Source organism: Schistocerca gregaria, chromosome 4 (genome assembly GCF_023897955.1).
Source record: "Schistocerca gregaria isolate iqSchGreg1 chromosome 4, iqSchGreg1.2, whole genome shotgun sequence".
Classification (NCBI taxonomy): domain Eukaryota; kingdom Metazoa; phylum Arthropoda; class Insecta; order Orthoptera; family Acrididae; genus Schistocerca; species Schistocerca gregaria.
This window is the reverse complement of record NC_064923.1, coordinates 568153176-568167587: the sequence shown is the minus strand read 5'-3', so window position 1 is coordinate 568167587 and position 14412 is coordinate 568153176. Positions and strand designations below refer to the sequence as shown.

General features: G+C 42.2%; 1 protein-coding gene across 1 annotated transcript in view; it reads left to right on the top strand.

Annotated features, from left to right (window-relative positions):
- The window catches only part of LOC126267817 (venom allergen 5-like), a 185550-nt gene that overhangs the window by 140183 nt on the left and 30955 nt on the right, over positions 1–14412 (top strand). Inside the window, exon 3 of the mRNA XM_049973123.1 lies at positions 4811–4969. Within this exon, the coding sequence (XP_049829080.1) occupies positions 4811–4969 (159 nt within the window). The remainder of the gene's footprint in view (positions 1–4810; positions 4970–14412) is intronic.

The following is a 14412-nucleotide window of genomic DNA, read 5'->3' as shown; positions in this document are numbered from 1 at the left end:
AGCGATGGCCTTTTTATGGATGACAGTGCGCCGTGTCACCAAGCCACAATTATTGAAGAACATTCTCGGTAATTAAAGCGAATGATTCGGCCTCCCAGACCACCTGACATGTATCCCATCGAACATATATGGGACATAACCGACAGGTCAGTGCGTGTACAGAATCCTGCACTGGCAACAATTTCGCAGTTAGGAGGTATCTCATGAGTTTCGGCATATCATTGTACGTCACGTTGCCAGCGATTGTCGGATTCGAACATATCACAGTAGTGACGAAGATTTCCTCCTAGCAACACCAGAGACTGTGCACTGGATAGAAGAACTGGACTTTCAGTTATGTAAACTTGTCAAGCTCATTATTTCTCATTTATATGTTGGCAATTGTGTGTATCAGTCATGTGCGAAATAATAAATGATAGTACACGCCCCCTACTGCCAGCAGGTTGGCATCAGCCAAGGTGACATTCTACAGCCCCTGGGTTACATAAAGATTCTGGGTTAATAGAAAATTGTTGTGGTTTTGGTCTCTAGCCATAAACCATGTTTGATGCAGCTCTCAACGCTTCTCTGTTCTGCGCAAGCCTCTTCATCTCTGCATAATTACTGCACAAGGCATCCATTCGAACCTGCCTGATATTCTGAATCCATTTCCGCCACACATCATTCCATTACTAAACCGACGATTTCTTTATCTTTGAGGATGTGTTCTGTCAACCGTCATGTTATGCCCCAGATTTCTGTTTCCCCAATTCGATTATGTTCTTAGTCATAGTATTTACATTGGTAATCTTCAGCACTCTTCTACATCACCATATTTTTACAGTTTCTATTCTCTTCTTGTGTGTACTATAATTAATTGTCCAGGTTTCACTTCCGTGTAAAGCTACATTCCTGACAAACACTTTCAAATGAGACTCCATAACACCTAAATTTATGGTAAATGTTAACAGACTTCTCATTTTCAGAAATGCTTTTCTTGCTCTCTATCTTGATCGTTGTTAGTTATTTTATAGCTGAAATAGTAATTTGGCCACATTCTAGTATCCTTGTTTTACTTTTAGTGATGTTCATCTTATAGCGCTTTTCGAGACTAGTCCATTCCAATCAGTTAATTTTCTAAGACCTTGGTCCCCTCTGACACTACTACAGTGCTATCAGAAAACCTCTCAGTTTTAATTTCTTTTCTATGAACTTCAGTCAATTTTTACAAATTTCTCCTTTGTTTCTTTTACTACATGCTCAGTGTACAGGTTGGGTAAAGTTGGGAAGAGGCTACAGTCCTCTCTTACTCTCTTCTCAACCACCATTTCCCTTTCATATCGTTCGATTCTTATAACAATAGTCTGATTTCTGTTTAAGCTGTAAATAACTTCTTAATTTCTATATTTTATCTTTGCTACTTTCAGTATCTCAAAGAGTGATTCCTGTCAACAGCCAAAGTTGTCAGAATCATCAGTAAATCTACCAATATTATAAATGTATGCTTAACTCTCTTCAGTCTGTCTCCTAAGATAAGTCGTTTGGTCAATATCGCCCCACATATCCCTACGTTTCTCCGGCTCTCAAACTGATCTTCACAGTGACCGAATTCTTCTCTCAATACGACGTAGCTTGAAAAAGTAAGTTATACAAGGCATCGCACCCTAAGACCATTACGCAACAAAAGTGGCTCATTGTCATAAAAGAACACATGTTCTGAATATTCTGCGGATACAGTGCTGCTGTGGTACGGATAAGTAGTGAAACAGCGTGACAATTGGAAATGCACTTTGGGATAGTGCAGACGTATGTGGGTAAAACATGTAAACTGCACACAGATTCACTGTCAAATTCTGGTCGTTGACCAAATGAAATGTCGTGTCCAGCTGTAGGATAATGGTACCAACAATTTGACCAAGACCACACGGATTTGCCCCCTTCTCGTGGTCGTGCGGTAGCGTTCTCGCTTCCCACGCCCGGGTTCCCGGGTTCGATTCCCGGCGGGGTCAGGGATTTTCCCTGCCTCGTGATGGCTGGGTGTTGTGTGATGTCCTTAGGTTAGTTAGGTTTAAGTAGTTCTAAGCTCTAGGGGACTGATGACCATAGCTGTAAAGTCCCATAGTGCTCAGAACCATTTGAACCATTTTTGAACCACATGGATTTGAGTGATGCTGATCAGGAAGGAAGGTCATCGACTTCGACGAAAGACGGCAATGACTGCTGATTTGCCGACAATGAAGACGTTCACACTATGGACTCGAATGACTCCATGGCCAAAGAGCGTACTGCTGTCGTGAAAGAAATGAACGACTGGTAGCCCGCTCCGACAGCTGCATGCAAAGACTTAGTGAATGTGCTGAAAAATAATGTATACAGCTGTGTCACTTTTTCAGTGTAGTGTAGCATTCATGAACCGTTACTTGGCCTTCCATGATAATATGTGGCATACTTTTTGAAGGCCACTCGTCATACGACTCAGGATTTTACAACCATGACTTATTACATTGATGGTTCGACAATATACACACCTCTCAACAATTGAAATCTTTAGAATTGCAGTTATTACATTCTTCTTGAAGTAAGACAGTATTTTGCCTGTTTAATATACCTTACGCTTCGTGGAATAGTTTTATAATGGCTAGCTTTCGCAGGGGGTCTGAGTAATTCTGAGAGAATGTGGCGTACTTCAGAAGGTCTTACAGTTCTCTGTCAAATTCTTCTCACAGTATCATATATCCCACCTCATCTTCGTGAAAGTGTTGTTAAAATTCTGTACTATTGTCTTCAAGATTATTTTACTTGTACAGACGCTCTATATATTCCTTTTCTGTATTGCTTGGAAGAGACTTGCCATTTCAACTGATATTAATAGTCATAATGGTGTTTCTCTCTTTTCAAAAGTTTTCTTTAATTTTTCTACAGGAAGCATATATTTTTCCCATAGTCATACATGGTTCTAAAGCTTTGCATATCTCCTCTAGCTATTTTTGCTTTGCTGTTTTACACCTCCTGTCAAGTTAATGTTTGAGTTGTCTGCATTTCCTTTTGTCTGCTTCATTTGCTACATTTTATATTTTCTTCTTTCACCTTGTCCTTTTGCTCATATGATCCTCTGCTACATCCACTATTTTATCTCTCGAAGCTAACCAATCATCTTCTGCTGTACTCCTTTCCGCTGTGTCTGAGAATTGTTACTGAACGCTAGTTTTGAAGTGCGCAACAGCCTCTTGTTCTTTCAATTTATCCAGGTCCCATCTGCATAGTTTCCCAGCTTTCAGCAATTTCTTCAATTTTAATCAGCTGTTCTAACCAGTAAATTGTGATCAGAGTCTGCCCCTAGAAATATTTTACAGTTTAAAATATAGTTTCTAAATCTCTGTTTTACCATGATGTACGTTTATGAAACCTGCCGAACTTGAAAATAGGTGACAATGTTTAGGACAAGAAGTTGCTGATGTAGACATACGAGGTGCGACAATAAAGTAATGAGACTGATTTTCTTTGCAAGATGTGGCAACCCTGCAGGCTTGCATAGGCACACTATCTTCGACCTTGTTCTATAAGCTGCTTCTAGTCCAAGCGGCACATCGATGCAACTGCTCAGTCATGCGTTGTGCTGTAATAAGGTAACATATGTTTGTGTCTCTCGTCATGGAAATGCAACCACATAATATTGCGCAACGGTATGCCATTTCTTTTTTCGTTAAATTGGGTGCAAACCCGACGACAACGTACGGTAAGCTTAAGAAGGATTTGCAAAGGAGGTTATGTCCTGAACTCAAGATTTTCGTTGGCATAATATCTTTAGTGAAGGCAGAATGAATGTTGAAGATGAAGACCGCAGTGGACGACCATCAACCTCATGGATGGATGTCAACTTAGCCAGGGTGCATGAACCTGTACAATCTGATTGAAGATTAACCGTGAAAATGATTGCAGAAGAACTGAACATCAATCGAGAAACGGTTCGTCTAATAATAACTGAAGATCTTGGTGTGAGAAGGATTGGATTCTGCATCACGATAATGCGCCATCCCATACTGCTCTGCCAGTGCAGCAATTTTTAACCTGAAAACAAATTTCAGTACTACCACAGCCACTTTATTCACCAGCTCTGTGCCACTTTTCTCTATTTCCAAGAGTCAAAACGATGGTCAAGGGACACCATTTTGAAACAACACAAGATGTCCAAAAAGCTGTGACAAGGGTCTCGGGGGCTATTACAGAAGATGAGTTCGAGAAATGTCACCATCAAGCGCAGAAATGTCACCATCAACCGCAGAAGCGCTGGAAAAAGTGTGTGCAATCAGAAGGGTACTGCTTTAAAGGAGACAACACTAAACTTGACTGAAACGGCAAGCAACATTTTATTTTTTCAGTTCAGTTTCATTATTTTAGTGTCGCACTTCGTACATGGTCTTTATTATAAGGATGATGTTATGGTACCTCCTGGTAATTGTTGGAAGGGACTGGTCTGTGGAGAGTGATGGAGGGGATGTCAGGCAGAAAATGATATGGAATGTCTACCTGGGAGGGAACTTATTGGAAGTGTTAGGAGATGAGATGATCGGTGTTTCATCTGGGCAAGGCAAGAGCTTGCTGGGACCTTCATTTGGAAGCGAGAGGAATGGGTCGAACAGGTTATGCCATCTACAGTTGGTAAATTAGGACAGGGAAGTGGGTAGGCTACATTAAGGTTGATAAACGTTCGAAGAGAAAGAGAGCTCGGTTGCTAGACACTCACGCAGCGCTTCCTCGGAGATTCCTCAGCTGCCCCTCTTGCCTTGGCCCCAGAGACCGCTCCAGCTGAGCAGGCTGTGCACTGTTGCAGGGCATGAGCCAGTCGTGCAAGTCTCGCATGCTGAGCCGCGGCCTGCGGAAGGGCGACATCCAGCTGATCCTGTACCTGCACAACCAGCTGCGCTCCAGGGTCGCGCTCGGCCGTGAGTTCCGCGGCAACCAGCCGCCCGCCGCCGACATGCGCAAGCTGGTGACGTCACCCCACACCTCTCTCTTGCCACGCTCTCTGACGCTAGTGCTCACATGAACAAGTTGGTGACTTCACCCCGCACCTCTCTCTTGCCACTCTCTCTGACACTAGTGTCCACATGCACAAGCTGATGACGTCATCCCCACCTCTCTCCTCTCACTCTGCCTCACACTAGTGATCACATGCATGTAGACGTCACCCCACACCTCTCTTTTGTCACTCTCTCTGACACTAGAGCTCACATGCACAAGCTGGTGACTTCACCCTCCAGCTCTCTCCCCTCACTCTCTATCACACCAGTGCTCCCCGGTGATGAGAATATGCCAACTGGTTTCAATGCCTAATTCATCAGTGTAAACGAGTAATTCACTAACTTTACTTGTTAGTCCTTGAATATCGTGATGAAACAATTAGAGCTGACATTTGAGACTGAGTTAATTATTATCAGTGGGAAAGAATTCTGTTCTGGAGTTTCCTTTCTGGCTTATGGAAGATGAATCTCAGCTATCTTCTTCCCTAAATTATGATAAAAGCACAATGAAAACGTAACAGTACATTTCCTATGTCCTTTTATAATAATAATAAGTTTATTGCAGCCAAATAGCCATACAAATTCAATGTACAGTGATAATAATAAGATAAATGAGAAACTTCACATATTGTGATTTGCACAGTCACTTATTATTCGTGTCCTTTTGGTACAGAGCTCTATATGGTAACGTTTGCAAATTTGATGACGCAGTTTACACTCACACATTTCGTTTGGTTCATGATATAACGTGTTGTTGCAAATAAGGTGGTGGAAACGATGGACCGCCAATCTGGTGATCACACGCCTCATTTCGAAGTTTTTCTTTGTCCATGTTCGGTCAACCATGGCACCTGTGCTGTAAAATACTGGAGGTATGTCTTCCCATTTTTTCTTCAATGTTTTAAGCAGAATTTCCAAGGCGCTGCTATTGGGTAGCATCAGGATTGTCCGAAGGTCTTCAATAAGGAAGGGTTCCCTCGCCAGCAGGTATACAAGTCTCGATCGTGTTGTTTTCGACACTCCTATTGCTTTCTTTATATAGGTCGCCTTCACTCTTTCTAGTGTTGTTAGGTTGTTCACTGTAAGGTGTGATCCAATAATTTCTATGTCGTACGTCAGTACTGGGATGATTTTGGCTCTGAATAGTGCCATTGCTGTCTCTAGGCTAAGGGATCTGATGTATTTTATGTATTGCCATTATTGTTTGCATTGCTTTCTCTGTTACATGTTTTGTGAAACATTTTGCAGTTGTTTGTATTGTGACCCCTAGGTACTTGTAGTCCGGTACAATCTTCAGTTTTCTCTCTCGTATGAAGATCTCAGCTGATGCAAGTGTTCTTCCTCCATTTCTGAGTACCATCGTTTCAGTTTTCGCTACATTTATTTCCAAGCCGTGTTCGATACACCAATCTTCCATATCGTTTATCGCTTCTTGTAACTTTGCAATATTCTTTGCACCTATTACAGTATCGTCTGCATATGGATATGAGACTACGCCCTCCCTTTGGGATATTCTTACATTTTCTTCCGCTGGAAGGATAAATGACAGAGGACTCAGTGGGTCTCCCTGTAGTACTCCGTTTGATTGGGGTATCGGCTACGATAGGGAGAGATTGATATTCTTACTTCGTTCCACTGCAGTATTGCGCTTATAATTCGTGTCCAGATGTTGTTTCTTCCCATAGTTTCCTCTAGTTTTTTGGTAATTAATTTTCTGTTTATAAAGTCAATGGCTTTTGTAAAATCTATGAATACTATATAGAACTTTTCTCTCTTCAAGGGCTTCCCATACGCTCTTTAGCAGAAGTTCTATTGCTGTCAGAGTTGATCTTCCCTTTATGAATCCCTTTTGGCTTTCGGGGAGATGTTCGTCAATTATTTGCTTTATTCTTTCTGTTATGTCCTTTTATCAAAGGCTATAATGACGTAGCAAGTTAATTTTCAGACGAAACTGACAAACTGTTTTCTTGTAGGTAAGAGCTTCTCTTCTGAGTTCCTTGTAAAAGTTTAGTTTGTTTTTGGGGGTCTTCCCCTCACAAAGCATTTTAATCGCAGGGTGCAGGCTTTTACAACCGGAATTTCAATCCTCAGTGAATAAACAAATTTACGTTTCGAAGTGTAGCAACTAGACTGGTTGTGCAAACTTTAAAGACCAACGTAGTTTGCTTACTTTCAAGTAACCTAATTTGATGGCACTTGGGCCATACATAGAAACAATTGCTGCAATATGGTACTTAAGGTAACTGAAAGAAATGCGTAGTGAGAGGAATGGAAATGAAGATTTTATTCAAAGACGAAAAATACACTGAACTCAACGCAATTCAGGCGGTCTTCAGGAAATAAGAAAGGACAGGGCACGGTTCATAATAAAGTGTGCGATCACCAGGAATGGCAACGCCTGATCTGCAAGGTGCTACCATGGTGACGACAAGGTTGGTAAGGAGTTCTTGTGGTAGAGCGTTCTATTCGTCCACCAGCGAGGTTGGCAATTGCTGGATGATCGTTGGTGCATATGGACGCGCTGCAACCACGTCTTCCCAATGCCTTCCCCACGTGTTCTATGCTATTTAAGCCGGGGGAATGGACAGGCCAGTTCATTTGCCCTCGCACATCGTCACCCACAAAAACGAAGTTAGAGCCGACAACACCCCTTAAGAGACGCACGTGGGGAACTGGTACCGAGTCACAATAATGTGACCGGTGAGTGAGCTGCGTTCAAAGATTTGGAGGTTAGTATACACATGCAACGTTTTGCCTTCCCGCACTTTAACACCTCGACAACCAAAACGATCACAGTTGACAATGTACCTGGATGCAATGAGTATTCCCACGTCTTGACATACAGGATACGTCCAGTATTGTCGAACATGATCGTTTTGTTGGTCTAGATGTTATGGTGTGAGGAGGCATAATTTTACCTGGTAGTGCTGAGGGTAAATCTTTCAACACAGCACCTCTCCACTCAACGCTACTGTGGCTCTGTGCCCCTTCGCCATGTGCATCTTTGCAGGGATGAAATCGGCACCAACTTTATTTTTACAGATGGCAAAGCGCGACCGCACCACATAGTACAGGTGCAGGCGCTCTAAAACCTTGTCGCCACCATGGGAGCACGATGCAGAGCGTGCACTGCCATCTGTGTTGATCACACAGCCTATTAAGAACTTTTTGTAATCTCCAGCAGACAATTACAGGTCACGGTGACTTCAGTGTAATTATTGTTTTCGAATGAAAGTGGCATTTCTGTACGTCTCTTTGCGTATTTATTTCAGTTATCTCCTGCACAGTACCGTAGCAGTTCTTTCTGCGCGTGGTCCAGTTTTCATTGAGCTATTTTACGTGTCAACGACACACTATCCGAAAGTTACTTTTCATGTTAACGTACATCTTTACAGCGTCTGAGAATTTCTCTCACAAGAGGGGACGAAACGTCGCGCACGGGAATGTACACACATGAAAAAAGTTTTGCATCATCTAGGTTCCGAGAGTTCCGGAACCTTTACAGAAAATTGGAATGGAAATCTACATAAACATTATTTAAGCCCTTTTTCTTGCTCATGAAAACTACACATTGCATCTTGTACCACCATAGAGCGATACCTTCAGAGGTGGTGATCCAGATTGCAGTACACATCGGTACCTCTAATACCCAGTAGCACTTACTCATGCATTGATACCTGCCTGTATTCCTCGTGGCTTAGTATATACAAGTACATCAAGGCGCTATTGGTCCAGATTGTCCCACTCCTCAATGGCGATTCTGCGTGGATCCCTATATACTGCCGATATGGTTGCATTATCGGTCGGAGGACGGCATTCACGTATCGTACAGCCGTTACAGTGGTTTCCATGGCCACCACCACGGCGGCCCCACATAATGCCACCCCAAAAAATCAGGGTATCTCCACCTTGCTGCACTCGCTGGACAGTGTGTCTAAGGCGTTCAGCCTGACCAGGTTGCCACCAAACACGTCTCCGACGACTGTCTGGTTGAAGGCATATGCAACATTCATCGGTGAAGAGAACGTGATGCCAATCCTGAGCGGTCCATTCGGCATGTTGTTGGACCCATCCGTGCCGTGCCGTATGGTGTCGTGGTTGCAAAGATGGACCTCGCCATGGACAGGGGGAGTGAAGTTGCGCATCATACAGCCTATTCCGCAGAGTCTGAGTCGTAACACGGCGTCCTGTGGCTGCACAAAAAGCATTATTCAACATTGCGTTGCAAATGGTTCAAATGGCTCTGAGCACTATGGGACTTAACCTCTATGGTCATCAGTCCCCTAGAACTTAGAACTACTTAAACCTAACTAACATAAGGACATCACACAACACCCAGTCATCACGAGGCAGAGAAAATCCCTGACCCCGCCGGGAATCGAACCCGGGAACCAGGGCGCGGGAAGCGACAACGCTATACCGCACGACCACGAGATGTGGAGAGGTTGCGTTGAAGTCAGGGTTCCTCCGAGCCATACATAATCCGTAGATAGCGGTCATCCACTGCCCTTGGGCGGCCTGAGAAGGGCACGTCATCGACATTTCCTGTCTCTCTGTATCTCCTCCATGTCCGAAGAACATCGCTAGGGTTCACTCTGAGACGACTGGAGACTTCTGTTGTTGAGAGCCCTTACTGGCACCAAGTAACAATTCGGACGAGAATGAGATTTTCACTCTGCAGCGGAATGTGCGCTGATATGAAACTTCCTGGCAGATTAAAACTGTGTGCCGGACCGAGACTCGAACTCGGGACCTTTGCCTTTCGCGGGCATGTGCTCTACCAATTGAGCTATCCAAGCACGACTCACGCCCCGTCCTCCACAGGTAGGAGACGAGGTACTGGCAGAAGCAAAGCTGTGAGGACAGGGCGTGAGTCGTGCTTGGGTAGCTCAGTTGGTAGAGCACTTGCCCGCGAAAGGCAAAGGTCCCCAGTTCGAGTCTCGGTCCGGCATACAATTTTACTCTGCCAGGAAGTTTTAATTCGGACGAGATCAAACTGCAGTATTTACTGAATAGGTATAGTTGAACTACAGACAACACGAGCCGTGTACCTCCTTGCTGGTGGAATGACTGGAACTGATCGGCTGTTCATCTAATAGGCGCTGTTCATGCTTGATTGTTTACATCTGTGGGCGGGTTCAGTCAAAGGGACTGTGTCTGTGATACAACATCCACAGTCAGCTTCTATCTGCAGGAGTTCTGGGAACCGGGGTGACGCAAACTTTTTTTGATGTGTGTACTTTAGAGCTTGATTATTGGCCATAGAGCCGATGTAACCACGGATGTACATAGTGTTTGTCAAATCTTGAATTTTTGACACACTGTAACATTCTCAACAATATTGTACCCATCGTAACTCTGTAAAAGAGGAAGATTTAACATCCTGTCGACGGCCATAGAAAACTGAAGGCCAAAGAAACAGGCTGTTACGTCATCGTAAGAACCATTCCCGTTAAGCGATGTCGGCAATCATGAAAAACTAAATCTAGATTGGGATATATAGTTTATCACGCTGTTCACTCACAAAGTCCTTGAAAAACAGGACACTTCATAATCATAAATGAAGTGCCACAGCAACTAGCTCTTTCTACAAACCCTCACAAAAGAGCTTTAGCACAGTTATTTTTCCTTTCAACAAACAAACAGAAGTGCGTTCACTTTGACCAGAAACGTCACCTGGGTCATCTGGCATGCCAAAGTTGTGTGTGAGACACATTTCGACGCTACCTGGCGCCAAATAACAAATGGACAATAGTGTACGAAATCATTTATGGATTCTTTCTACAGTTTAAAGAGTTACACTAATGAGCGTAAGCGTCATTAGTAATAATTCTGCATCCGACCTTCAGATATGATTTACTTTTATCATGTCGGTCAGTGTAGCACTGTTTGTTTCCGAAGAAAGAATAATTGTGCATGTCCGAGTTCAGAAATTCTTTGCAAAAATGGAGGGACACAATAACGTCTGCTTCTTTTGAACTAAATTTTTCCCTCGGAATCTCGTAAGATTTTCCATAGCTGTTTACTGCATTCTTATGAAAACCAGAAGTATTAACGACTGCAGAGCAGTGGCTTGAAGTAATCTATGGGTTTTAAATTGGTTTTTCAGACATATTAAAATTATTGTTTTACTCTTAAATGTTTCTTATCACCTATCACTTCTTAGGTAGTTAAACCTCTTACTTTCAACGACTGATAACTCAAAGATCTTTTATAACACAAAACATACAAATATTCTAGCGAAAATCTAAGACGTCATGAAATTCTGCTGCCAGAGATAACTGTACAGCCATAATTTAGGGAATATCTGCTCTTCAGTTTTGATCTTGGGTTAGCAGTGGTTTAAGAATTATTTTTGCAATAGTAGTAGTAGTAGTAGTAGTAGTAGCAGTAGTAGATACAGTTAAATAATAGACAGTTGATACAATTCAATAAAATTAGGCAAAGGTCCCCAATAAAAATTCATCACATGACCAGTTATTGATTTTAAACACTTAAAAAGTTGTTATTGGATTGGATCCGCCTTTAGTAAACAAAAGTTTTTCTTCTTTTAATCAGGCATATTTAGCTGATGTCACAACATCGTCAGTGTTTTCCTTTACGTTCTCTCTATTAAATAACAGGAAAATTGCTCTTAGCTATCTGTACGTATACAGCAAAAATTTGACTTCTGAAAACAGTATTCACAGATACGAAAAACACATTTTTTTATGTATCTTCCTATCAGATACTGCTGTTTTGTAGTTTTTTATGTTTTGTGGTATAGATGTATACACAATCTTCCACATGGAATAAAATAATGTTTATCGTAACATTTACAGTCGTAAATTTTCGATGTAAATAACTTTCTGAATTAAGTTCTCTATGGTTGCAGATAACGAGCTGTAAAAGGAAAACATCTATAATGCAAAACACAGGAAACCATAAAAAACACAGCATGCGGTAACAAGGTATATATATAAAAAATGTAATCTGTTTCTCAGATTTGTGAATACTTTTTGTAAAAACTTAAACTTATTTATGTACATACAGTAAAGACCAATTTTCTGGGTATTTAAAAGAAAGATAATAAAAACGACAGTGATTATGGTGTAATTTCAGCGAAACTAGTCAGAGAGAAAGGAGAAAAAAACTGTGATAGTTCAAGGCGGATCCCATCCAAAAACAAATTTATTTGTAAGTGAACATTGGTATAAGTGATTCAGCCTCGAGGTTTCAAGGATGTTTCATACACTTTATAAGATTTGCATGACAATGACCTACTACGTTATGCAGATCAAATTGCGCGCGACTTAGATTACAGTAGTCTCAAGAGAAGCAGTGGACGGCTGCATAATTTCAAATAGTGCTTCCATTTGGAAGACGTAAGTTAATGAAATTTCAAACAACGCATCAACTTGACGAAGAACAGCAAATTGCGGAATCGGCTCGAAAATTTGTAGATGATATAAACAAACTTATCCCAGCGTTGAGTGAGGAATCTGTTTTCAACTCCGACCAATCGGTATTTGAAGAGGAAATGCATATGAAAGGAAGCCTGGAAATTAGAGGTACCAAGAGAATTGTATAAAGAGCAAGTAACATCAATGCCTTAACGCATTCATATACCCATATTATGATGCCTCCTGTTAACTTGGATGGTAAATTGTCTGGAAAGTTATTTATTGTGCTGCGAGAAGTTGGAGGCGCTCTGCCACCTATGATTCTTTCTCACGTGGTGACCTTGTACGGACAATAGGGAATATTTAAGTCACAGCAAGCAAGAATAGGAAATGGACGTAAGAGTTCTCCAACTATGGCATGAGTACGGCTTCTGGCCAGTAGATGGTCAAAACAACGTGCTTCCGCTTGATTCCTGGTGCGCGTATAAAAAGCCTAGCCCTTTAGAGCAAATTATTCCTCCAGGAAATGCTGTGCAATTGCAGTTCGTACCATCTGTAACCTCTGGCCAAATTCAGCCACTGGACGTTTGCTTTTCCGTGCCTATAAAACATATTATCGCACTCCCTCCGGCTACGCCTTAAAGGGTAGCCAGTTTCACGATATACTCCACAACAGACTGTTTCGCATTCGGTTGTATGTCATCACATACTATCAGTTCTTATCACCCCGTTACACGAATATGATTCTATATGCGTTACTTAAGAGTGGATGCCTAGCTGTTGATTCTGCACGGTTCGTAACTCCCAAGGAGTTGATCTTCGTTCTTGATGGTGCGAAGCTTTGCGATTACTGTGACACACCATTTTTCATTCGGTATTCATTGTGCAAGTTAATGATTGATTTTGAACATTTCTTGATTGTCGATAACGTCAGTTTTGTTAAGTGTAATACATACATGCTATAGGAGGTTGATCTCCGGTTTTGTATCTGTGACGTTGAGCTTTTGCACTCACCTGATTCCGTCGCTTCATGTCTACAGATTCTTCCTGAGCCACATTCTTAAAACCTTTCAATCCTTCACTATTGTATTCTCCCTGTTTTCCGAGCCGAGCTCCCACAACACAGTCTAATGGTATTTGCTCTTTCACAGTCAAAATTTTTTTTGACAACTGCAAATCAAAGGTACGTAACACAAGGCTCAAATGGTTCAAATGGCTCTGAGCACTATGGCACTTAACATCTGAGGTCATCAGTCCCCTGGACTTAGAACTACTTAAACCTATCTAACCTAAGGACAGAACATGCCCGAGGCAGGATTCGAACCTGCGACCGTAGCAGCAGCGCGGTTTCGGACTGAAGCGCCTAGAACCTCTCGGTCACAACGGCCGGCCGTAACACAAGGCTAACTGTCTTCCTACACACAGATTTCATTACACATCGAATGTTTCGAAAGTTTCAGCTTCAGCAGCAAAGTCAAACTACATGAAATGGGCATTTTTTTGACACTTGTTCTTTACACGACTATTGCTTGCTGTGCAGTGATGTGGTGATAAAACCGAACTGCTTCTATGCTATGTCTCGAATTTCTGCAACTGAAGATGCTGTAGATTTGCGGCTTTCGCACGATATTACGGCGATGGCACACTTCTTTTACCGTTTCTACACGCGGACTCGTGTCTCTGCTGTCCGTAATGGTATCTCATTGTTGCGTTCCAATGTTCACTGTTCTGACTATTCTTTATTGAAACACAGTGTCCTGACGTGTCAGCCAACTGTAACCTCTTTGCCGCTATATTTTGCGGATTCTTAACTGAACAGTTTTCCGTGTGGTGACTGGACTTGTCTATGATGAAAATGTGCCTCTTTTCTTTACCAATATTAAAATTCTTCAAATTTTATTTGAAAAGGTTGTGTCGAAACGGGGATATCAAAAAGTTTCCGTTCGAAGGTCGTACAGTCCAGAATCAGCATGTCGGTCAGGCAATATCACTGTAAGTATTGAGGGAATCGTCCCACCGATACAACAAAT